This window comes from Zosterops lateralis (assembly GCF_965231275.1).
Source record: "Zosterops lateralis genome assembly, chromosome: 5".
Lineage (NCBI taxonomy): Eukaryota > Metazoa > Chordata > Aves > Passeriformes > Zosteropidae > Zosterops > Zosterops lateralis.
In genome coordinates, this window is record NC_139766.1 from 71,794,223 (window position 1) to 71,817,452 (window position 23,230).

Below are 23,230 nucleotides of genomic sequence, written 5' to 3' on the forward strand. Positions count from 1 at the left end.
TTTGCTCTGCTGCTGGGAACAGCATGGGCTCATATCAGCTGTGGTTTTGGTTCCTCCCTGGCTGCTTCCACACCTGTGCTTATCCCTTGGTGTGCAGAGGATGTTCCCAGTAGTCCAAGGCTGTTTGCAGCATTCAGCAGCAGCAGAACAAGTAAACCTGGTTCATCCTGGAGCTGCCTCAAGGGCTCTATAGAAAACTGAGGGCTTGGAAAACTGTGTTAGTCTCTGTGGGCAATGCTCAAGAGTATCAGATCAAGCACTTGAAAAGACAGTGTTCTTCCTGTTGCAATCTGCATTGCAGAAGATGAAAGCTGAATTAAGACAGTAAAAAAAACTCTGACAGCAGGAGCTTCACTGATGAGATGGGCTTGGCAAGTGCAAGCCAAGCCCTCAGCAAACCTGTGTAAGTTACCCAGACTGTGCCACTTGCCAGAGTTTCCTGTCCATCCCAGTGCAGACCCTGCAACTTCCTTGCCTTCCTTTCCCAGCAAGGTCTCTCTTTCCAGAGCCACTGGTGACATTCTTCCCCCCCAGAAGGTATTTGCTGGTTCAGCTGGGAGAGCTCCAGCAGTGCTCTGTGCCAGTGCTGGAAAGGAGGTGTTTTGAATGAGGGATTCAGCTTTGGAAAAGTAGGGAGCTTTTCCAAAAAAAAAGAGGATGATGAGGAAAAGGTGGCCTGGAGCGACGCTCAGTCTCATGCAGGCAGGACAGCTTGGCACCCCTGAATCCTGAGGCTCTTGCTGCACAAACAGATGAGTCAGGGCAGCAGCAAACCCAACCAGATGTAGCTGATGAGTCTGAGTGGCTGCACTTGCTAATTTTGGTCTAGCTGAAGTTACAAGGAATATGTCTGTGTGTGTGTGTGGTTATAAAATGTGCCACATGGCCTATATCACAATTCTGACATGCATGTGTGTGTGAGTAGCTTACAATCCACCAGGGCTGCAGTTATTTGGCTGGAGAGTGTCAAAAATAGGAGGGTCAGGCCCAAATTTCAGAAGAAAAACCATTTTTGCTGCTAATCCCATAACAGTTAAAAGTAATAATCTCCTCAGAAGCAAAATTTAGTGCTGTTGCAGGCAAATGTCTCACTTCCTGAGATGTCACTGTCCCAAATCTGGAAGTCAAGCAGTGTTCTAACCCAAGAGCAAAGGCTGCTCTTAAAAAAGCACCAGCTTTACTCCCAGCCCTTTCCAAGGTCGCTGATGGACCCAGTAATTGCAGCGTAGCTCTGCCCTACAGTGAACTGCTTTCCTGCCAGCAATTAATTTGCCTCTGTGGGAGGAATAAATTGAAGCTTGAGACAGTGATTACTACCCACTTATGAACCTTTCAGAAATGTCTCAATGCTCAGCTGAAATTAGGATCTTATAATTAGGTTATTGTTTTATTAGTTAAGCATCGAGTACTAGGTACCCACAGTGTGTGTGAGTTCTTTGGTGACAAGGATATGTGGGAGCTGTGCAGGGAAAACAGAAGGGCAAAGTCTCTGGAAACCTTTTCCTTATGTGTTGCTGATGCACTTGGGTGTTTCCCAAGAGCTGCTCCTCCAAGGCTGGGAGTGTGCTCTGTGTGTAAGGCTTGTGCTGCTGTCCTTGGCCCTTGCTGGGGAACTGCAGCCAGCAAAGGCTTCTTTGTCAGGAAACTGGGAATGGGAAAGACCTGTAGGTTCCCTGTAATGTGTTTTATGTCATGTGAGTGAGCTGAGCAGCCAGGTACCACATATCCATAGAGGGAAGCAGACTGCAGACATCATGCAACAGCAGGAGAACGAGTGGACAAGCCTACTCAAACTGGATATAAGACAGAAAGTAGTAGAGTGTTTACTAGGTAAAGCACTTTTCTAGTTACAGCTGCATTTTCAGCGTTGAGATGAAACTATAGTTGGTCCTGGAGAGGCTGTTTGATGTCTGTGTGTGCCCTGAGGTCACAGCTCCTGCAGGAAGCAGTGCAAGGCTGGGTCCAATCAGAAGTGGTGTGAACAGGTCTGTCAGCAGTGGCAGATGATTAAGTAAGGGCAAGTATGATTCCTGTCTTAGGTGTCAAAGTCCAGGGATCCATGAAGTGCCATGGATGCACACAAAGAGACAAGGAGCAGTGCCCCACCCTCCTGTGTGCTGTTCCAGCCCTGTTGTGGGCAGCATTAAACATCCACTGGAGAAATGTCTGATAGGTACTAAACCACGGGAGTTGGATTAAGGATTTCTGGGATCTGTTCTGATTTGGCTGATACTGTGCTCTGTGATTTCCTAATTCCTTCCCTTACAAGCTCTTCTTGCCTTGCATAGACTCCAAGGAGCCGAGCACCTGGTGTTGCACAAACTCAGGGAGCCACATCATAACCTCAGTAAGTCTGGCTTTTTATGTTTATTAAAGATAATCCCAGTCCACGAAACAGGATAATTTCATCATGTCCATGCTTTCCAGAGTGTGGGCCTTGTCTGCCTCTTCTCTCAGTAACATCATCATGATGCTGGAAAGAGAAGATGTGCCTCTGCTTGTTTCAGGGATCTGTAATTATGACACACAATTGTGCTTGAGCCAGCAGTGCACCCACTGCATTCCCAGGCTGCACTCCAGAGCTGGAGCCACTCCTCATGGGAGTCTGCAGTGGATCATGGCTGGTGAGCATTTCCTTGGCTTCCAAAGGTAAAATAATTTGCCAAAATAAAGAAAATAATTCACAATGAGAATCGAGAAAATCTGTATGGAGAAACGATGTGGTTCTATGCATCGCATGGGTAGATTTTTATGGAAAAATAAAGCAAAAAGCTGAATTACCCAAACCCAAAATTCTGTAGGAATCTTTGCTTGATCTATAAATATTCGTGCTAGGGTTCAGCTAAAACATTTCACAGTGGAAGGGAAGGTTTATGGTTTCAAAGAAGGAATTCCTATGGAAGAGTCTTTTTAAGGAGAGAGTTTATTGCCATAGTTAAGTTAGCCTTCAAAATCAGATTCTAATTATGTGTTCTGGCTCTTGGAGAAGTGGTGATGAAGCAGGGCTAAGAACATCACTCTGGAATGAGAATCTAAATGAAAGAAAGCTTCCAGAAAGCTGCCAGAACAACCTTTTCTCTCTCTCTCTTTTTTTTTTTTCCTTCCCCCCCCCCCCTTTTTTTTTTTCTTTTTCTTTTTTTTTTTTTTTTAACTGCATGGGTGGAACCACAAAAATTCTGGTTTTCCAAACAACTGTGACATGTGATCTCAGAACCTTTCATAAGCAGAAATATCTGAAAGGGCACAAAATCACATAACACTGTTGATGCAATCACAATTACAGGAAGAAATATTTATAGGGGAAGACGCTTGAGCTCATTTTAAGCAGGAAATCCATCTGATGGGCCACTTGCTGCCCTCTTGCTCAGGAAGGCATTACTTGGATCAGGCTGCAGCTGGCAAGCTGCCAGCCTCGTGGTTTGGGGAGGGAACTGACTCATGGCTTGGGAGACACCGGTGCTGCTGATGGGACGTGGATCGCGGTGTCGCAGGGCTTTCCTTCCTTTCCTGCCACAGGGAGGTGGGGGAAAGGGGTTGGAAAGGGCGAGATCCATCGCTGGGAAAGCCTCTATTGCAGGTGTCTTTCCCACCTGCTGGCAGTGATGGGTGGGAAAGCGGAGAAGTACATCCCACTGGCTTTTGAAAAAGCAGGTGCATCGATTTGATCTATTTTTCCAAGTGCGACTTGACTGTGTTAGTGGCAGCTGGACCGCACTGAATTGTGGCAGAATCCACTCCCTGCGATGTTTAATCCAGTCTAGAGGCGCTTCACGCTCCCTGCAAGATTCCCTCCCAAATAATCTTGCCGTGGCATTCCTCCGCTTGTTTTCCTGGGCGCCCTTTGGCGCTGCCCGCCGCACCGAGCGAGGCGCTCCAGCAGCGCCATCCCCAGCGGGCAGGAGCCTTCCGGCCGCGCCAGGAATCCTTGCGGGCAGGAACCACCACCCCCCGCTACTTTCGGGATACGTTGTCCCGGTCCCAGTGAGACGGGAGAGCATCCCCGGCGTGAGCATCCCCAGGAGACCACCCCAGGTGAGCACCCCCGGAGAGCGGCGGCGGCGCCGAGGGCGGGGAGGCGGCGGCTCCTCCCGGCGCTGTGTCGGGCGGGGCCCGCGGTGCTCCCGCCCCCGGAGCCCGAGCCCGAGCCCGGCGAGCCCCGGCGGTCCCTGCTCGGCGGCGGCAGCAGCAGCAGCAGCCATGAAGTCGCTATGTCTCGTCACCGTGGGGGTCCTGGCCATGACGCTGCTCATCGCCAGCATCTCCTTGCTGGTCGCGCACGTCTTCCAGACGGTGGTGGATCTGCAGGTGAAGCAGGTAAAGGCATTACCGCGTTCCCGGCTCGGTCCTTGTTTACCGCTTTATTCCTTCTGAAAATAGCCGAGGGAGGGCAGGAGGGGGCTGGCTGCCTCCTTGCAGCAGCTGTTGGAGAGTGGGCAGGAGCATCCCTGGGCCGTGAACCCCCCCTGCCCAGCAGCACCCGGCTGAGAACGCAGCTCAGGCTGCACTGGTGCCTGGGCTGGGTAAAAATTGGGTGAGAATGGGTGAAAATGCCTCTTCATGAGGCAGCTTTGCTGGCTGTGAGGCAGCAGCACCTGAGGGCAGCAGGGGGCACCTAAAGCACCCTTTCTTTTTGCCATCTCTGTCACAATTGCTTGCAGCTTTCATGCTTGTTCTGCTGCTCCATTTACTGGTGCCTCTGGAGCAGGGCCAGGGGTGCTGTGGGCTGGGACACACGGTGTCTCCCAGTTCCCCGGGCTGGGTGATGGCAGCCGGGCATTTCCCCGTGTTGTTCCACACTTGGAGACACCCATCCTGGGATTGCTGTGGATGCAGAGGCCTGCACTGTTCCTGCTCTCCTAGGCTTTTGTTTCTCTCCCAGAGTGGCTCTGTGCATTTATCCAGTGGGAAGGGTCAGCTGAGTTAGTAACTCTCTTGGAATTCCTTTGTAAATGAACAATTATTTATCTATCTGAGGAATGTCATCTCAGTTCTTATTCTGACAGAGAAACCAGGAATGCTAACCAATGAAGGGATTTGACGAGTGCTAACTGCTCTAACTGGTGACCAGATCATTCGTGATCTCCTAAACCTCCTGTTCTTCCCTCTGGGCTGTTGACAGGGAGCATTTCCTGCCATGGAAACTGCATTGTCTTACCGTAAATCAGTTTGGTTTACCAAGTGCAGTTTTAGGTTGGCAGTGAGCTTACAGCAGGTTGTGGCACTTGGAAGTGCAGCTCCATCCCTCTGATCACGGCTCTCCTCGGGAAGGAGTCTGCCTCCTTCTGCATCCCAGGAGTTCTACTTCCAAGTGTCCTTCATGCTGTTATTACCAGAGCAGTGGAGAGAAAGCAGTGGTTTGGAGCAGGCCTGTCAGGAATTAGGGTGATCCTCCTTATGGGTATTATCTCCTGGCTGCCTGCTCCTTCCCTGGAAAGGATCCTTATGTAAGAGCAAGTTGGTATTCGCTCAGCAGGGCTCGCAGTAATGCAGGATAAAGTTTCCCGAGCTCAGTCTTTTCCTGCCTGCTGCCCTCCAGCTGGTGCTGGCACACATCTGGATTGCAGGGAATGGCTCTCTGCTAGAGCTGCCAACTCCCTGAGGGCCTTCTCCAGGAGCCACACCCACCCAGGCTGGGGAAGCCAAGCTCTGGGCCCCAAAGCAGGGTGCTCCCAGTCACTCTGCTGATCTGGCAACTTTCCACATTTGCTTTGTCCCACGTGAGCTTCCCTTCATTTGTGTGTAGCCCGGAGAGCTGCTGTCTCTTGTGTAACCGCGTGTGTAGCTCAGAAAATCTTGTGCAAATAGACAAATCTCAATTTGCCTTTGAAATGGGGCAAGACCCGAGCCTTTGCAAGAAGTTCCTGTTCCTTTGATGGCTTTCCAGCCATCCTGAGACGCTGCCTCGCAGTCAGGGGCTGTCTTTGCAGTCTCGGGTGCAGCTGGAGTGGAAAGCCGAATTTTGGAATAGCTGAAGCACCCGTGTCTCCAAAGCCAGCGCCTGTGAACTGCCGAGGATGGCTGTGCTTTCTCAGGGCCTTGTGTGCCACAGCCTTTCCTGCCAAAGGCAGGATCTGGAAAGAGTGAGAATCCAACTTACTGTAAGACTTCACATCCCCTTGAAAATCAGTGGGCAGATGTGTTTGTGACAAGAGCATTGTCAGCACTTTTCCCAGAAGGAATTCAAATCTTGTCAACCTACTCTTTGTTTGCTATTTTATTGTATTTTTGTGAACTAAATGTGCCATCCCAATCAGATGGCCAAAACCTGTTTGTTATCAGGGCCTAGCCCTTAAAACTCTAGAGAGTAATGGCAAAAAATCTGTAATGAACAAGGATGAATCATCCCCAGGAGAAAGGCATTCCCAGCTGCCAGTTGTGTTGCCTTGTGCTCTCTGATGGATAGATGCTGGAGTTTTTACTGCCACAGGTGTGCGGGTTATGAATGTAACCTAATATTATATACAGATATATATATATATGCACACACACACACAATATCAATCTTTGAGCTATGCCCCTAATTTCAAACTTGGAAGTCACTCAGTCAGTCCTTTGGCCCAGGTGTTTCCTTCACACCACATCCCTTATGCTGATAATTTTAGAGAACACTTGTTCTTCAATCCCCTTGAAATTCCACTGGACTTGTCGCCAGCCATCTTTCCAGCTGAGTTGACTGGTATGTTTCAGGCCCCAAAGGACAAGGAAGATGTTTTCTCCTTTGATTTAGTTCATGTATTAATCGTTTTTTGCTGATGTTGTTTAATGCAAAATAGTGGAGGCTCTCAGGAGGGTTTAGTATGAAGGCCTAGCTGAAGGATCCACGGGGATGCTGCTTTGGGGCAGGGCATTCCCAAGGTGCAGGAGTAGAGAGGTCTGTTCATGTTGGTCTGAGTGCTTACCCCATCACCTTAACAAGTTGCAGTTAAACTCTGTCAGATATGAACACATAAAAGTGCACCTTTGAGTTAAAATTTTAGAGGTTCCAGGAAATTAAAAAAAATAAAAATCTATATTTTTTTCTGTATAGTTTTCAAAAACATTCAGTACCATTTCCCACTCCCGCCATCACTGCCAGTAGCAGTTATATTTGGGAGGGAAAAGCTCCCTTTTTATTTCCTGTGTAAAACACAGTCAAGGCAAGGAAACAGCAGCAAATGTGAGAGCTGTGAGTTCAGGGCTGGCTGATAAATACAGTCAGCAGGAAGGATGCTTTGGAACACTGGAAATGAGTGTGGACTCCGCTTGGAAAGGAGAAGCCCTGATGTCCTTGTAATACCCTGTGATAGACTGAAATATCCCTGGTAACATTTGGTGAAATATCAGAAGAGCTCACCATGTTTCATTATTTGACAGTTTTTGGGAGTCTCTCTGAATCCTGCTCGGAAGTTTGTGAATCTGGGTTTGCTGTCACTGTACAGCTATAAATAGACACTTAATTTCTGTGGGAGATGCAAATCGTGCCATGCAATCCAAGAAATAAATCTGGATTGAATATGACCAGTGAATACTCATGAATACAGAGATGAGTCTCCTTGGCATAAATCATCAGAAAACAGAATCAAAAGCATCAGGCTGTGTAGGAAGTTGCATATAATGAGGTGTTGGTAGTTCCAGAGAGATGCTCCAAGTTCCTCAGACATGTCTGAAACACATTAATTTTAGGTGTGCACAGAATACATGGGTTTTAGTCCTATGGGGAAAGCAGGCTGCAAGTGCAAAATGCCCCCAGCTGGGCTGGCTCTCACTGCCATTCAGCATTACTCCTGCAATGCCAAGCTCCTGCCAATAAGTTTGTCTTTGGAACAGTCTTCTCTCTATCTCATCCTCCAAAATTAAAGTCTACATGGAGAGAAAACGGCTCCTTAAGTAGGAAGGCCAAAAACAAGTCCTGAGGCAACTGTGGCCAATAAGACCCCGTGAACACTGACCACGAGCTGGCAGCTGTCCAGCCTGCCCTGCTGCTGAGCTTCCACTCACAATATTCCACTTGTTTTCTCAGAAGAATAAATAGAATGAGTGTTGATGAGACCCATTTAATTGCAAATCACTCCTCCTCCTCCCTTTCTTCCGCCTACAGGTGATGTGGTTTTCAAAGATAGAGTAGTCTTTGTGTTCATTCCTGAAAATTCACTCTGCAAGCCAGATTTCTCTGTGTGACCACTGAAGCAGTTCCAGAGTTCTAACTGCATGAAAAGCCTTGATTTTGGTGGGGGAGAATGCTTTATAGCATTTTATCCAAAATAGGATAGTAATAGAGTGAGAGATGGAGACCTCTGTTATGGAGCTCTACATATGACAGGTGTGGTTGTGACTTTCCATAGAACATGTATATACTGATAAGGAGTATCACAGAGGTGAGGGGATTAGTGTTTCATTTCTTAAGTGCTTCTGTTATAAAATAATGGTTTATAGTAGGAAAGAAATTAAAGACAGAGGGCAAACAATCTTTCTCCTATTCCAAGACCTTGGAAAGGCACAAATCCTAGAATGCCTACATGAATGACAAATTTCTTTCACAGTTTTTCTCACAGGCCATTGAAAAACAAAGTCAAGTTGCTTTGGAGACAGAATCTCACAGCTGTGTTGGAATCTGACATTCTTGGGCAAAGAAATCATCGAGGCCAGGACTCTTTTGGCCTCCCAACATTGAGTTGTACTTTTATCTGTAATGTTGGCACATTTTGTGGTGTCTTACACCAGGTGGAGGTTTTTACTGATGCAGGAAAGGAGACAGGATTGCTGAGTAATAACTGATCAGTCTCCATTCTGAAAAATGTCAGGCAGAATTGCCTGTGGGGAGAAGTGGAACTACAAACCAACCAATGCTGCCCCTGACCTGTGGCCAGGAGAGCAGGTGCCTGGGCTGGTTGATACTGAGTGAGCTGCTTCAAAGTAAAGCAGACCTAGAATTGGGGTCTCAAGTCTTTCTGCCTGTGCTTGTTCCCAAGGCATGGAATTCCTCTGTCTCCTGTCAGTGTCATGCAGCATGATATCCTTAGCAGCTGATCTGCCTTTCTCTTGTTTCAGGGAACAGTCCTGAAGAATGGCACGGAAACCTTTGAGGCCTGGGAGGACCCTCCCCCCCCAGTCTACATGCAGTTCTACTTCTTTAATGTCACAAATCCTTTGGAAGTGCTCCAAGGCTCTACTCCTCTCGTAGAGGAAATAGGACCCTACACCTACAGGTAGGACCCTTTCAGGAGTTGCACACTTGACAAAAGCCCTGCTGTGTGAGGAATCCAGGAGGCTTGGGATCCTGTTCTAGGAGAAAACCTAGGTGTTAATGTGTGAGGTAAGGCTTATCCAGGGCAGCAGGGTCACAGCCCATGCAGACAGCACTGACACTTGCAGCTGCTTTCAGATGAAGCCAGTGACTTTTGTCAGATTTTGGGCCAAGTTTTGCTGGTATGCTGCTGTTCTTCACTGCTGAACACAGAGGAAGCTGATGCATCCTGGCCTGCTGTCTTGTGAGCTGAGTGATGCTTGGGAGGCTGGGGAGAGGAGTGTTGCACAAGAGTGAAACTCATGCTCACTCAGGAGTTGGTTCCTTGCTGGAGTTGCACCCTCCACATAAGTAAAATGTGGCCAGAAAAACAGAGTGATACTGAAAGGCTCTTCCTGAGCCAACCCTCACTGAAAAACCTGCTTAGGTTTTAAACCTACCTGTCATTTTTTCCTGATGGATTTACTAAGGTCGTGTGCAGCATTAGATATTTTCCAGGTCCTAGACCTGTCCTGTGTGGCACAGAGAGAGTTTAAAGTCACCTTACAAATGAGTTTTCCTTTAGAGCTGTGCTCTGCTCAGCTGCCTGCAGCAGTGTAAACCAGGAGCAGGCCTGTGGCAGGAAGGGCTGAGGTCCTGGGAGTCCCGCATTATAAGGAAGTCCATCACCACAAGGTGGCAAGAAGGTGGATTCCTGACTGTCAGCCTCACTTCTGGTCACACAGGCTCATCCACACTGGGTGCTGGCTCAGTGCCAGAAGGAACTGTCTTCACCTAAGCTGCAAAATTATCAGAATCTCTTGGTATTTAAACAAATGGTGGAATGAAAGCGGGAGCCTTTGTGGGAGCTTTGCTTTCTGCATTATCTCTTGCCTTTCAATTTCCTTCCTCCCACAGCTCAGCTTTGCTTCTCCCTCTGCCAACAATCCCTTCCCCATCTCCTCTGCATTCTAGCCCTGTGTCTGTTTAGCCCTGGCAAACTCCATGTGGTGCTTTGGCAAACTCCCTGCTATTACATGAGCCAGTAGAGCTGGAGAAAGGGTGCTCCACAAGCTCTCAAGTTCCCAGGCTTTCCTTCAGTTGTGTGCAGCATAACACTGGGCATTGGTCAGCAATGTGTTCTGGAGCAGGAAGATGAACAGGACCAGCTTCGGGGTTCCCAGAGCTGCAGGGAACCACACAGGCTGATATTCAGTCCTTTTGCCAGCTCCTTCTTTTCCCTTTCCTTAGCTCAGAGTCTCTCCTGGGTGTCATACTCAGCCTGGTTTGGGAGGTCAGGGAAGGAGCTGAGCAGGCTGGATGGGGCTGGGCTGGTCTCTGCCCCAGGGGAGGCCCAGCCTGAGCTGCTGGTTTGCTGGGAGAGCCTTTCCCTGCATCCCACACCACGGGCTGGCTGTAAGTGGGTCTCCAGTCCTCCCTGTGATGTTCTGGGTGGGACAGGGAGGGAAGGAAAGAGGCTGCACATTTCAATTGCTTCTGGCTTATTTGCTTAGCCTGATTCTGGCATGTCTGGACAGGATTCCCCTGTGCTGTGCTCTGTCTGATAGAGGAAGAAGGAAAAGTTAGGAAGTGGAGAGCTCTCTATCAGCAGATTCCATAACCCTGGCCTGGCTGTGGCTGCAGCAGGCTGTCAGCAGTGGGTGGGGCAGGGAGGAGGCGTGTGGGGACACAGGGAGGGATGTTCCAGCCACGCTGCAGCCAGGGAGGAAACATCCAGCTGGTTTCACAGGCCCTGTGTAGCAAAGCATTGAAGACTTATTTGGCCTCAGCACGTGGCAGAGCACCTAAAATGCCCTAATGTGAAGCACATGGCTCTGTTTTTTTATAAAACAGGGAACAAACTGGGCCAGACAAGCAGAGGGAAAAAATGCAGGCAGTGACAGGGAGGAGGTGGGAGGGCTCAAGAGTCTCTTCCTGCAGCTCAGAGTTTTCACCAGCATACACTGTGGAGCACTTGAGGCAGATTCTGTAACAAAAACTTAGTAGTGCTGGTGTTTTTAAATCCTGGAAGTTGAACTGGCAGCATGTAAAGTAAGTAATTACAAAGTGCAAGCTTCTTATCTGCCCAAGTCTACTGAGTCCCAAAGAACACTGGAATATTGTCTGGTCTGCACACATTTACAACTTTTAAACTTTAACATCTTAGAGCCTCCTATTCATATCCCTGATCAGGGAGTATTATTTTCCTCTCCAGAGCTGGAGAGGTGTCTCAGGTTACTCCTGGCCTATTTTAGGAAGGCATTTCACAGCTGTCTATTTCCATCCCCTCAGTTCCAGCGCTGGGGTATAAAATAGATTGTTGTCCAAGAGGCTCTTGCTGGAAGTATTGCCAGACCAAACTGTTGCTGGGTGGCAGGGATGCTGGAGAGTGGTAGAGACACCGTTTGGGTAAGGAAGATGGGAAGTGGATGGTTTATAATAACACTAGGTTCACAAGCCTTTCCAGTTTGCCTCAAAGCAATGTGAAAGAGAATTACTCAGAATTACTCTGAGCCAGAGTAATGCAGCCTGTTGTGAGGCTGCACTGATGGATCCAGTGCAGCCAGGACAGAACCTCGATCCAAACTGAATGCAGAACATCAGAGTACAGCATCTGCCAGAACAATTCTCCCTCATGTCTTGTGACTTGAAATTTGCCCTGGCAAATGTGAAAGTCAACAGCCTGCTGAGTCACTGCAGGCTGAGGAAATGGGGAATTTCACCTCCTGTGTGTGCCAGGTGGTGAGCAGCCTGCCTGCCATTTCCCTTTTGCGGTTTGCTGGAGACACGTGTGTGTCAGCCACTGCAGAGTCCTGGTTGGTAAAGTGCTAATGGCAATGAAAATGGAGCTGTGCTCCTGACATGTATTTCACAGTAATTAGTATCTGACTTTCTTGTTGGGCCAGCAGGGAGCATTTGATGTTCTTTGCCAATTGGACTGGTTTGTCAGCAGTCCTGAGTTCTACCCTGCTGTCTGAGTGCTTAGACAGAAACAGCAGCAACCTCCCAGGCCATGGGCAGTGAACAGCAAAAATTAGGTTGAATTTCTGTTGTGCCCAGGATTCCTGCTCAAGGATTGAAGGAGGAGAACTAAAATGAGGCTTGTCCTGTGGTTATGCCACATGTAAGCCCTAGTGCCAAGTGTTCTGAAGCCAACAAAAGGATTCTGGTGGGTTCTTAGGTCAGGTCCATCACACACGCAGCCTGCATCTTTCTGGGAGTGAATTTTGCCTGCAGCAGAGGCAAAAGTTTCATTTTCAAACTGGACTTCAAGGGCAATCTCATATATGGTGCCTCTAAATCTTTCTCAGCCATCTGAAATTGTTGTCCTTCCTTTGAGGTTTTTAAAGAGGAGGCAAAAATATGAAGTGCAATTAACACTCAGGGTGGTATTTTTGGAAACACCCATGAGGTCTGACTCAGCTCAAACTGACACAGCCAGGATTTTTTGTCAGTGAATCTAGTCCCAAAGAACTGAAAATGCCACCCTTTATGTGCTTTAAGCAGTAGAACAGCCATAAGTTAATTGCAATTAATGCTGTGTCTACTTGTTTAGCTTGATTAGAGAACAAACTCTTGTCTTTCAGGGAATACAGGCCAAGAGTGCACATCCAGTTTTTGGACAATGGAACCAAAGTGTCTGCTCTAAACCCAAAGACTTATGTATTTGAACCTGAGAAGTCAGTGGGAGATCCTGAAGTGGACCTGATCAGGACAATAAATATTCCTGCAGTGGTGAGTTCTCTTTCATTCCTGCTTGGAATTCATCCTGACACACTTCAGAAGGAGCAGTGTGTTGCTTCGTCCTGACTCTCCCTTTGTGGTAGATAACTGTGATGGAAGAACAGGAGAGGCAGCTCATGTCCTGGGCAGATGCTGGTCTCAGTTTGGGGCTGGATTGTTGTGAGGGCTTATTTTGTTCCTCCCTCTCCTCACACCTCTGCAGTGTTAGTGCCTTCCTCTGGTGCTGTGCGATCACACACTCCCCAGGGATAAGGGGAAGTCAGGCTTGCTGGGCTTCCACGAGTCAGTGAAACCAGGGAATTAGTGATGTCAAATGTCTAGGAGGAACTCTGGCTTCTGTGTGAGGAAGTTAGGAATGCTTGGGGTTATCTTGTCAAAATTGGAGAAGGTGCCTCCAAATCTGCTTCTGAAACCAGAAACAAACTACAGTAGAGCAGTTTCAGGCAGAGCTGAATGAAAAGGACCTTTCAGAGTATTAAAGTCAAAAATCCACCCCCAGACTGTGCTAGGTGAAAGAGAGTCTCATGGTGATCACAGGCAGACCATTATTTTGGTCTTATACTGGGATAGCATGAGAAGGAGCAGATCCAAAGCTGTCACAGCTTTCAGAGCCAGTCAAGGCTGTACTTGAGGGTATGATTCAGCCTTTACTCTCCACTTTGCTTTAGTTTCAATTGCAGGGTGCATTCATTTCAACTTTATCCCCAGCATTTCCAAAAATGCCTGCTTTTACAAGTGAGCACAGAAATGCCCTGTATGTAGTAGCAGATAGGACTCAGGTTACTGAAGGTTGCAGACAATACAGACATTGTGTTTTCAGTTCCTCCCAGGCATCTCGTGGTGGTAAGGATTATCTCTCCTTCAGATTTTTGGCTGTGATGTACTGTAACAGGGAGTATGAGAAGAAGCACAGGTTGGTTAGCCTGAAGAAATGCCCTACTTTTGTTACAACATCTTTAAAGCCCTGTTGTAAGCCCACTTGTCAGCTGGAAAGGAAGTAAACTTTACTAGCGCTTGAATTTTGGGGAAATGAATGTGCAGTGGTGGAAAGTTTCAGCTGATCATTTATTCCCAGTAGCTCTGACCATTGCTCCCTCCTTTCAATGCCCTGGCAGACTGCCATGGAGTGGACCAGGTCAACCCCTCTGCAGTTTGCCACGGAGGTGCTGCTGCTGCTGTACCAGGAGTCCCTGTTCACGGTGCGCAGCGTGCACGAGCTGCTCTGGGGCTACAGGGACAGGCTGCTGGCCACCATCCATGTCCTGCACCCTGAGATCGACCCCGTCTTTGGGCTCTTCAGCAAGGTAACAGCGTGACCACCATGCCTGTGGCCTTCTTGGTCTTCTTTTCTGTCAGAGCCGGGATTAAACGCTCCAGAGAAGGATTTTGTGTTTGGACTCAGGTGTTTATTAATTCTTATCTATGTTACAGTCTCACAAGTTGTGAATTCTAGCTAACAAGGTGAAAAATGGCTCTGTCTCTATCTCTCTACAAGGTCTTTTAAGCACAAACTGTCCAATTAAGAAATGGCACTTAAATTATTTTTACTTTTAACCCAATAACCAACCACCTGTGGCCTGTAATGTGGACTTTTCTACCCAATTACAATATACCACCTAAACCCATGAAAAAGGTGAAAGAAGAACTTAGCCTACACCCTAAACCTCCATCTTGCTTTATAAATGTATTACTATATTCTAAAACTTTAAAATCTGAGTTTTCCACCCTGTGGTATCACACCCTTCTATTCAAACCACATACCCATAATCCCAGTGCTGTCACTCAATTTTGGAAGCCTCTTCACAGCTTCAGGTCAAATGCAGTGTTTTCTTGGGGGTCAGTGCCTGTCAGCACAGAAAGTTTGGAAGTCTCAGTGCCCAGGGTTCAAACACACACCTGCTAGTGCTTTTCCTGGGGAATGATGGCACTGCTGCAGGGTGTGCCTGGACTGAGCCAAGAGGTAGGGATAGCAAAGGAGTGCTCCCTCTTCAGTTTAGCTGCATCTAGGCACTGGATGGGAGGTATGGATCAGCTTTCCAAGGACAACCTCCTCCACTATTGCCTGTGCTTGCTTGAATTACATGGACTTCATAGAGCCAGTTGTGCAAACTACTAAAAAAATGTTGTGATTTCCTTAGTAACTGACTGAAATTGGATGTTATTTCTGTGCTGGAGCCATTCCTGGCTTGCACAGTGTTTCTGGTCATTTCATGTCATTTTGGTCTGGTGGGAATCCTTGCTTCTCAGAGATGTCTGCAGTGCTGAGGTTATTTCTGTGGGGTTATTTTCTTCTGAGGGCTCTTTATTCTGGGGCAGCTCTCAAAGGGAGAAAAGGCTCATCTGGTGTTGTATTTCTTGCCTTTGGGAAGTGTCAGGATCTTGCCCGGTCACTTCCACCTCATTCCTGTTCAAGGTGGAGTTCCATGAACTGCACAGATGTCAGGGGCAGTCCATCCATCACTCCTGGGATGGATTTGGAGTGGTGGCAACTTCAGCTCCTGCCACCCAATTGCAGTGAGCAGCCAGGTGCCACAGGATGGGTGGAGCCACTGAAAGCTCCTGTATCTGTTTGCAGATGAACGGAACTGATGATGGAGAATATGTTTTCCTGAGTGGGGAAACGAACTACCTGAACTTCTCCAGGATTGTGGAATGGAAAGGAAAAGAGTAAGTTAGTTTTTCAGTGTACTGTTGCCTCTGTCAGAATCTGCCTCTTGCTTGCCTGGTGCCAGGTTAAAGAGAATGCAAGTGCAGCCCATTTCAACCCCTTTTCTTGTTAGCAGGGCAGGAGGAATTGGCACTGTACAGGTCTGATTCCCGTTTGCTTAGGCCAGGAGCTGGCATTGCCTGGCTGCTGCTCAGATGTCTTTTAGCACTCACTCTCTTTGCTTCCCTTTCTTCAGGTCCTTGAGCTGGTGGACAACAGAGGCATGTAACATGATCAATGGCACAGATGGGACATCCTTTCACCCGCTCATCAGCAAAGATGAGAACATTTACATATTTTCTTCTGATTTCTGCAGGTAAGGAGAAGACAGTGGCACTCAGGCTTCAAAGCGGAGTGTTTACATCCATTCCTCTCAAGGTGTCCTGTTAGGCTGGTGGTTCTCCTCCTGAGATTTCATTTAAGTTGCAGTGTTCTGCATTTATTCGTGGTGGGAAGGATGAGAGTTAGGGAAAAAAACTCTCAATCTGCAGTTAAGGATGTGTTATTTGAAAATGAAGATTTGTGAGGTGAAGATTTGGAAGAAAACTGCAAGAGCAGACTGGACTGCAAGGCTAGCAACAAGGGGAATGGAAGGATTTATATAAACTTTCCTTAAACTTCTTTCCTCCAAAGCCTTCCTCTGTGCTGTGCTTTCTTAGGGAACCCAGCTTGCCCTCTTCAGAGAGTCATGACTTTACATGGTGCTGTCTGAAGTGTACCAAGGAAATCTTGGTGTTTCCTTCCTTACGTAACACCTTGTCCCCAGTGTGTGAAGAACAAGACCGACCTAAAATTATTTGAATCGATACAGATGTGTGTTAGGCTAAATTCAGATTGTTCTATCTTCCATGGCCATGTTCCTTTGAGAGGCACCAGCACTCACACAACATGCAGCAGCAGGATGATGAGATGTGTGTTTGCTGATCAGAGCCCATTAAATTCCCATCAGAAAGCGGTGGGAAGGCAATCCAGGGTAGACACATGGGCATCAGCAGGGAGACACGTGCAGCTGGGCTCAGGGCATGCCACAGCCTGACATACCTGGCTCTGCTCTGCTCTTCTCTGCTTGCCTGCAGGTCCCTGTTCCTGGTGTACGACAGCTCGGGAGCCGTGGCCGGGGTGCCCACGTTCCGCTTCGTGCCCTCCTCCATGGTGTTTGCCAACACCTCGGTGAACCCAGCCAACGCGGGATTCTGCGTGCCCGCTGGGAACTGCCCTGGCACCGGCGTGCTCAATGTCAGCGTCTGCAGGCAGGGTACGGCCCGGACACGGGGGGTTTGCAGCTCCACAGGGGCCTCTGTCCTTCTCTGTAAACAGCTCAGGGCTGTGAGGTCCTCCAAGACTTTCCCGAGTCCTGCTCGGCCTTTTTTTTTTTTTTTTTTTTTTTTTTTTTTTTTTTTTTTTTTTTTTTTTTACTGATGACTTGGTGTTTTCGTGTTCCAGGTGCTCCAATATTTCTGTCGGCTCCACATTTTTACCAGGCAGATCCAAAGTTTGTAGAGGACATAGAGGGCATGCATCCCAGGAAAGAATACCATGAGACATTTCTAGACATCAATCCTGTAAGTGCAGCCTTTTCTCAAGGGTTCTATAGGTGAATGGATCCAAGCACTTGGGTTTAGGTCCCCTCCTTGGGTGGTGTGTATTGGCGTAGTCCCGTTGACCTCAAGGAATCTGTAGTAGTTCCATGATGCTGGATGAAGTGGGAGATCCCCTTGGACACTTTGGGCCAGCTGTCCTGTCCCTGTCCCCTCCCAGTGTCTCACACACCCACTCACTGGTAGGGCAGTGTGAGAAACAGAAAAAAGCCTGGAGCTGTACAAGCGCTGCTCAGCAATCACTGGAGTATCCCTGGGTTACCCACGCTATTTTCATCATGGTTCCAAAACACAGTCTGATACCAGCTCCTCTGGAGAAAATTAATTCTCTCCTGGCTAACACCAGTACAGCAGTGATCTCTACACCCCCACAGACAAATGTGGGTTGATGAAAAGAGCACGATCACAACCTGCCTGGTTTACAGAAACAGTGCTCTGACTCATCAGGCTGTTATGTGCAGCTAAAACAGGAGGAAATTCCACAGCTCCTCTCCTAAGGTCCAGTGCAGATCCTGCTGTGTGGTGTGTACCAGGTTCTTCCTGCATTCTCATAGTTCTCATTCTTTCACCTTTAGTGATTTTTTTAATACTGATCTCTTTTATTCCCCAGCTGACAGGGCTCGTTTTGCAGGCAGCCAAGCGGATGCAGGTCAACGTTCACGTCCGAAAATTACCTGAATTTCTGTGAGTGTTCTCTGCTGCTGGCTGGAGTCTCATATCTATGCTGATAGTCAGCATGATTTTTTTTCTGCAGTGTTCCATTTCTCATGGAATGTGGGTTGGAGAGAGCAAGTGTGAGAGAGAGAACTCCAATCAGGTCTCAGTTCTAAGGGGCAGTATGCTCCCTTCTCACAAATCAAGCAGATTCTGTGGTTCCACCTGCAGGGTAAAGAATGCTGTATGGTAGCTACTCCTACTGATGTTTATTGGCACAGCTTGGCTGTAATAACTACAGCAGAAGTATTTTATCTGCCCAGTCCTCTTGGGAGACTCAGTGGTGTTCTTCAGGCTTGTTTCCCAGTGCCCAGGAGCTGTCACAGTAACACAGCTCCTGCCTGAGCTGGGATTCCACATGTGCCAACTGTTGGGGGATTTTTGCTGCTGTGCCCATGTTACTTGGACAATAGTTCCTGTGTTTTACAAATAGGAGTAACTTTCAACATCAGCTCAATTCCTGCTGCCTGGCACAAATCTGTCACTCAGTTACTAATGAGCCCCGGATGGATCCCTGTCTTTACTGCCCACCAAGTCCCAAAATACTCCCTGCTCCCAAACCAGAATTTATCCATCTGTGAGATCGAGATTGTCCTACTCCAGCAGGGACATGAAAACCCACAGCAAAAAGGAACACCCCAGAGGTTTTTTAGGGACACTTTCTTCATTCACTGTTCTTGCATAATCTGTCTTCACAACCCTGAGGTGGAAAAATTCCAAACCCTTTTTTTTCCCACACAGTGAAACCGGCAACATCCGAACGCTGATTTTCCCAGTGATGTATATAAATGAGGTAAATAGTTTTGCTGTGTCTTTCCAGAATTGTGATATCTTAACGCTTGCAGAAACACCCTCTGAGCTAGCCAGAAAAGAAAATGCTGGTTTTCTTGTTGTTTGTACAGCGATAGGTACATGTTGCTGTCTCTTAACTAACACCCTCCTGCTGCTTGTTGTAGTGTTAAGTTCAGCCCTGCCAAACACTCTCAGTCAGCCACTCCTTTTAAACTCGGAGGAGTTGGCTGTGAGGAAAAGGGATGCTCAGACAGAAGCAGGACTTCAGGAGATCACACCTTTTTTTGAGTCATCTGTTGTGAATATTCCTGTGCTGTAGTTGGATCACTGAATCAATTGGTATTAGTCCATTCCTAAAACAAAAGTTAAAACCCCGTATTTTCCTTTGAAATACAGACTAGGTGTTCCCTCTGCCCCCTGGAAAAATTTTAGGGGGGAGGTATATCAGGAAGCAGTGAAGCAGTGGTGGAGTGTTGTTTCCCTGCCCTTCACAAAAGTGATCTTATAGAAGCACAGAAATAAACAAAACTTTTTTTTTTTTTTTCCTCATCGTATCTCTCTGCTCCAGAGTGTTCTGATTGATGAAGCATCTGCCAGCAAACTCAGGCACATCCTGCTGGAAGCCAGTGTTGTGACTGGGATCCCCTTTGTAATCATGGCTCTGGGGATTGTGTTTGGGATTGTTTTCATTGTGCTGGCATGCAGGTCCCAGGGGACAAGTGAAGAGGTAAGCAGCTCTTAGATTTGACTTTCTTTGATGTCCATCTGCCTGCATTTGATTTTTTTTTTAATGGTTGATTTTAACTTTTGGTGTCCATCTGCACGTGTTTTTATATTGTTTTTGTTGGGAATGACCTTTCTAGGGAGGGGAAGCTTTAATAGACTCAGAATAAACACGCCAAAGCAAAGGAGCGGAGTTAATCTGAGAAGCCTGGTAAGGCAGGTCTTGTCTCTGTGCCCAATTCCCTTGCCAACAGTAGTGAAATAAATCAGCCTGTCTAGAGGACCCTGAAGGATAAGATGCAAAAAAACTCCACCATATTTGAGCACAGATTTAGTTGGTGTCAGTGTTCTCAGCAGAAGAACTGCGTTGTGCCAGTGGATTATTTTCCAGAATCATAATGCAAATTTGTGGCCCAAGAACTGCTGAATTGCACCAGCAGCAAGCAGGAAATATTCTGCAGTATTGTCTATTTACAACAGCCTGTAAATCTGTTTATGAGAAGTTCTGTTCAAAGATGACACGTTGGCATTAAGGTGCCAGTCAGGGCAAAAGCTGATGCCAGCATTTTACCATAACAGGGTTCAGATGACACCAAAGGTGGAGCCTTTGGTTAGAGGAATAGCCTGGGTTCTCTAGGAGGCTGTTTTCTCCTCATAGTTGCTATGGCCTTACTATGGTCTTGTGTATTTGGTGTTCCCTAAATGCTGTCTTACAACTTCCCTCTGTGCCTGGAGGACCCCTCTGGATCAGTGGGTCCCACTGCCATCCCATTCCCATGGGACTGTACTTCAGTCTCCTGTTCAGGAAAGACCCCTCTCCTTCTCCCTCTCCCTCCTCAGCCTGCCTGTGTTGTCAGCTCAGCCCGGGTGTCAATCTGTCCCACTGCCCAAGGTCTGTCCCAGGAATTCCTGCCTCACCCATCATGCACAGCTTCAAACCAGCTCTCTAGGATGTGCTGGAATACTCTACAGGGATCAGAGTGGCTAAAGGACACCTGCATTCCCTGTTTTTCCTGCTTTGCTTTTTGTTGCTTTTCCTGCAAACAGAGATAATCCAGCAGTTTGCAGCTCCTCTTGTGATCCCTGGGTGGTTCTGGCCTTCCCTCCTGTGTCAGGGGCTACAGCAGGTCCCTGCCCAAGCTGCCACCCACCCTCTGGTGCTTTCTTAGTGCAGCCCTGGCTCTCCTAGAAGGAATTGTCCTTAGATGTAGGAGCTTTTCCTTTCCCTGCTTGGAATATGGGCAGTCCAGCTTCCCGTGGTGAAAGGTCTCTCATGACCATGTTTAACTTGCTGTGGTTTTGTTCTTGCAGAGCACAGAAGAAGAGAGGTCCCCACTCATCAGGACGTCTTAGTAGACTTTCTTTACCCTGCGAGCTTGGAGAATAAACGATTAGAGCTGACCTAACACCAACTGTCCCCTGTGGAGACACAGTCGTGTCCGGCATCACTTTTGGTGTGACAGAGGTGGAAGGGAATCTGCACTGTCAGCCAGGGAAGAGACTTTGTTCTCGCCAGCTCCATTACAACTTTCAAACTCCATTTTAAAACTGCTCCAGATCCTGCTTTTCTCAACCCTGCCCTCTGTCTGTGCCCACGCTGGCAGTCAGAGAGGATCATAACCACTGGATGGGCACCCACAAGCCAGCTTGATTCCCTGCAGAAGCGACATGGGTGGCGTTTGCAAGCAGCCATGGGAGCATGGATGCCCTTCTGGGGACACAGCAGGCTCCTGGATGGCCCCGGGACAGGGACACATTTCCTGTGGGCCCAGCGGTGTCCCGTCCATAACGTGCTGCGTGTCCTTACTCCAGTGTGCACCAAGTGTTTGTCACTCCTGTCCTTGGTCCTGTCACAGCACACACGTCCAACTAACCCAACCCAGAGGGAAGCTTCATGTGGCGGCTCCGGGTGGAACCAGCCCAACGGCTGGAAGTGCTTTTCCATGCAGACCACCTAACTGTTCCCACTGTGCTTGTTAGCCAGGCTTTTATCCTTCGGGTGTGGGGTTTGTTCTGCAGCTTAAGGCACTGCAGCTCAGCATTGTTCTTGGGGTGGAGGGGACAGAAGGCATTGGGTGTTGTTTGTGGGGGTTTGCTGGGAATGTGGACTTGGCATGTTTGGAATGAGAGCACCCTTCCGTGTTGTGGACAGGGTTCTGAGAACTCCTGACACTTTTTTACTTGTCAAGCAGAAATTTGTGTTAAAGGTCACAAAGGTCCTTCTCCCCTTTCTCAATTAAAAGAATATTCTCATTGAGGAATGTTTCCATTAGATACTGAAATGTGTTTTTATAGTGTGGAATTGTCTTCTAAAGAGGGGCATTGGGGTTTGCATTGCTTGGGCTTTGTTTGGGGCCCTTCTCCTGGCTCCTGCTTTGGTTTCCTCCCTGCGAGGGTGAAGAGGCCCTTGAATGGATTCCCCAGAGAAGCTGTGCCTGTCCCTGGGTCCTTGGAAGTGTCCAAGGCCCGGCTGGATGGGGCTTGGACCAGCCCGGGATAGCAGAAGGTGTCCCTGTGATTTATTAAAAAAACTATGGATATTGATCTAATACCAATATCCAACTATGACGGACAAAGACTCTCTTAACAGTTTAAAGTTAAAAAGTGTATGTTTATTACGACGCCGGGCAGCGTGCGGGATAGCTCCCAGAAACACACGCGCCCTTTACAGATCATCACAGGGTCTTTTATGTACAGGAGTATTGAATACACAAACTACAAATGCATATTCATAGCTCTGATACCTCCCATTCCCCGCTTTGTATGGTAATTAGCCCAAAAAGCCATCAAGCATGCGTAGTTTGTTCTTTGAAATGGGTCAGTGGTCTTTTTTATAGGGTGGGGTCCCAAAATGATGAAGTAAGATTGTCTTCCTCAGCTCTGACTTTTTAACCTTTAGTGTTCGTGACAGCTAAATCCTGTTTTTCCCAGGACTGTTTGATTTATGATTGTATTGTGTTCATGGGGTCTATTGATTATTCAGGATGCAGAAACCTAGTTTGACAGCTTCTCTGATTTATCAGTTCCTTCCAAGGATTATCAGTTCCTTTAGTCTGGCTTCTGTTAGCAAAAGGGAAGTCCTAGCTACATTATCTCAGCACTATCTATTTTCACTACAGTCTTTAATTCTTCTAACTCAATGCCTCACCTGCCCATGGCAGGGGGCAGAGCAAGATGGGCTTTGAGGTGCCTTCCAAACCAAACCTTCCTGAGATTCCGTGATAGCACTGTCACCCTTTCTCGGTGTTTCCCCCAAATGTTGCTTTCTGGGAATAACCCCGGGAAAACGCTTTGGGCACTGGCTTTGCTCTGCTTTTCACAGAATCGTGGGGTATTTTGGGTGCAGGTGCCACAGAAATGTGCCCAGAGAGGGAGACTCCTCGGCCTTCCTGGGCAGCTGTCCTCTCATGGAAGGAAGCTCTTGCTCATGGCCGTGGGATGCCCGTGGGAGCTGTCGCTGGGAAGGAGCTGTGTGATGTCCCTTCCCGGCTGCTCGCCGGGTCCTGCAGCTGGGACACACAAAGGCCCGGGGGCGCTGTGGTCCCAGTGCTGGGCAATCCAGGGAATGTCCCCTGAGCGGAGGCGGGAAGGGGAGAGCCCCTGCTGGGGTGAGCTCAGGCTGAGAATATTTGCCTTCGCACGAGCCTTTAGAATCCCTGTTTAGCGCAAAGCAGGACGTTTCCTTCTCGATACTTGAAGAAGAGCTGTTTGGCTTTATTCTCCTTCATTTCCCTGTGTCCTTTGGGACAT

The 23,230-nt window shown here is 48.0% G+C and overlaps 1 protein-coding gene across 2 annotated transcripts; it reads left to right on the forward strand.

Annotated features, from left to right (window-relative positions):
* Positions 1–4,156: 4,156 nt before the first annotated feature.
* Positions 4,157–21,737, forward strand: SCARB2 (scavenger receptor class B member 2). 2 transcript variants are annotated; one of them, XM_083860731.1, is made up of 13 exons: positions 4,157–4,314; positions 9,028–9,185; positions 12,790–12,937; positions 14,062–14,250; positions 15,522–15,613; positions 15,850–15,969; positions 16,730–16,908; positions 17,097–17,215; positions 17,862–17,935; positions 18,707–18,758; positions 19,326–19,484; positions 19,621–19,691; positions 20,792–21,737. In XM_083860731.1, exons 1-12 carry the CDS (start codon positions 4,198–4,200, stop codon positions 19,648–19,650), a joined length of 1,437 nt encoding a protein of 478 aa, XP_083716857.1. In that variant the 5' UTR covers positions 4,157–4,197; the 3' UTR covers positions 19,651–19,691; positions 20,792–21,737. The 2 variants fall into 2 exon arrangements, with proteins under 2 accessions (XP_083716857.1, XP_083716856.1); XM_083860730.1 differs by lacking the exon at positions 19,621–19,691.
* The last annotated feature ends 1,493 nt before the right edge of the window (positions 21,738–23,230 follow it).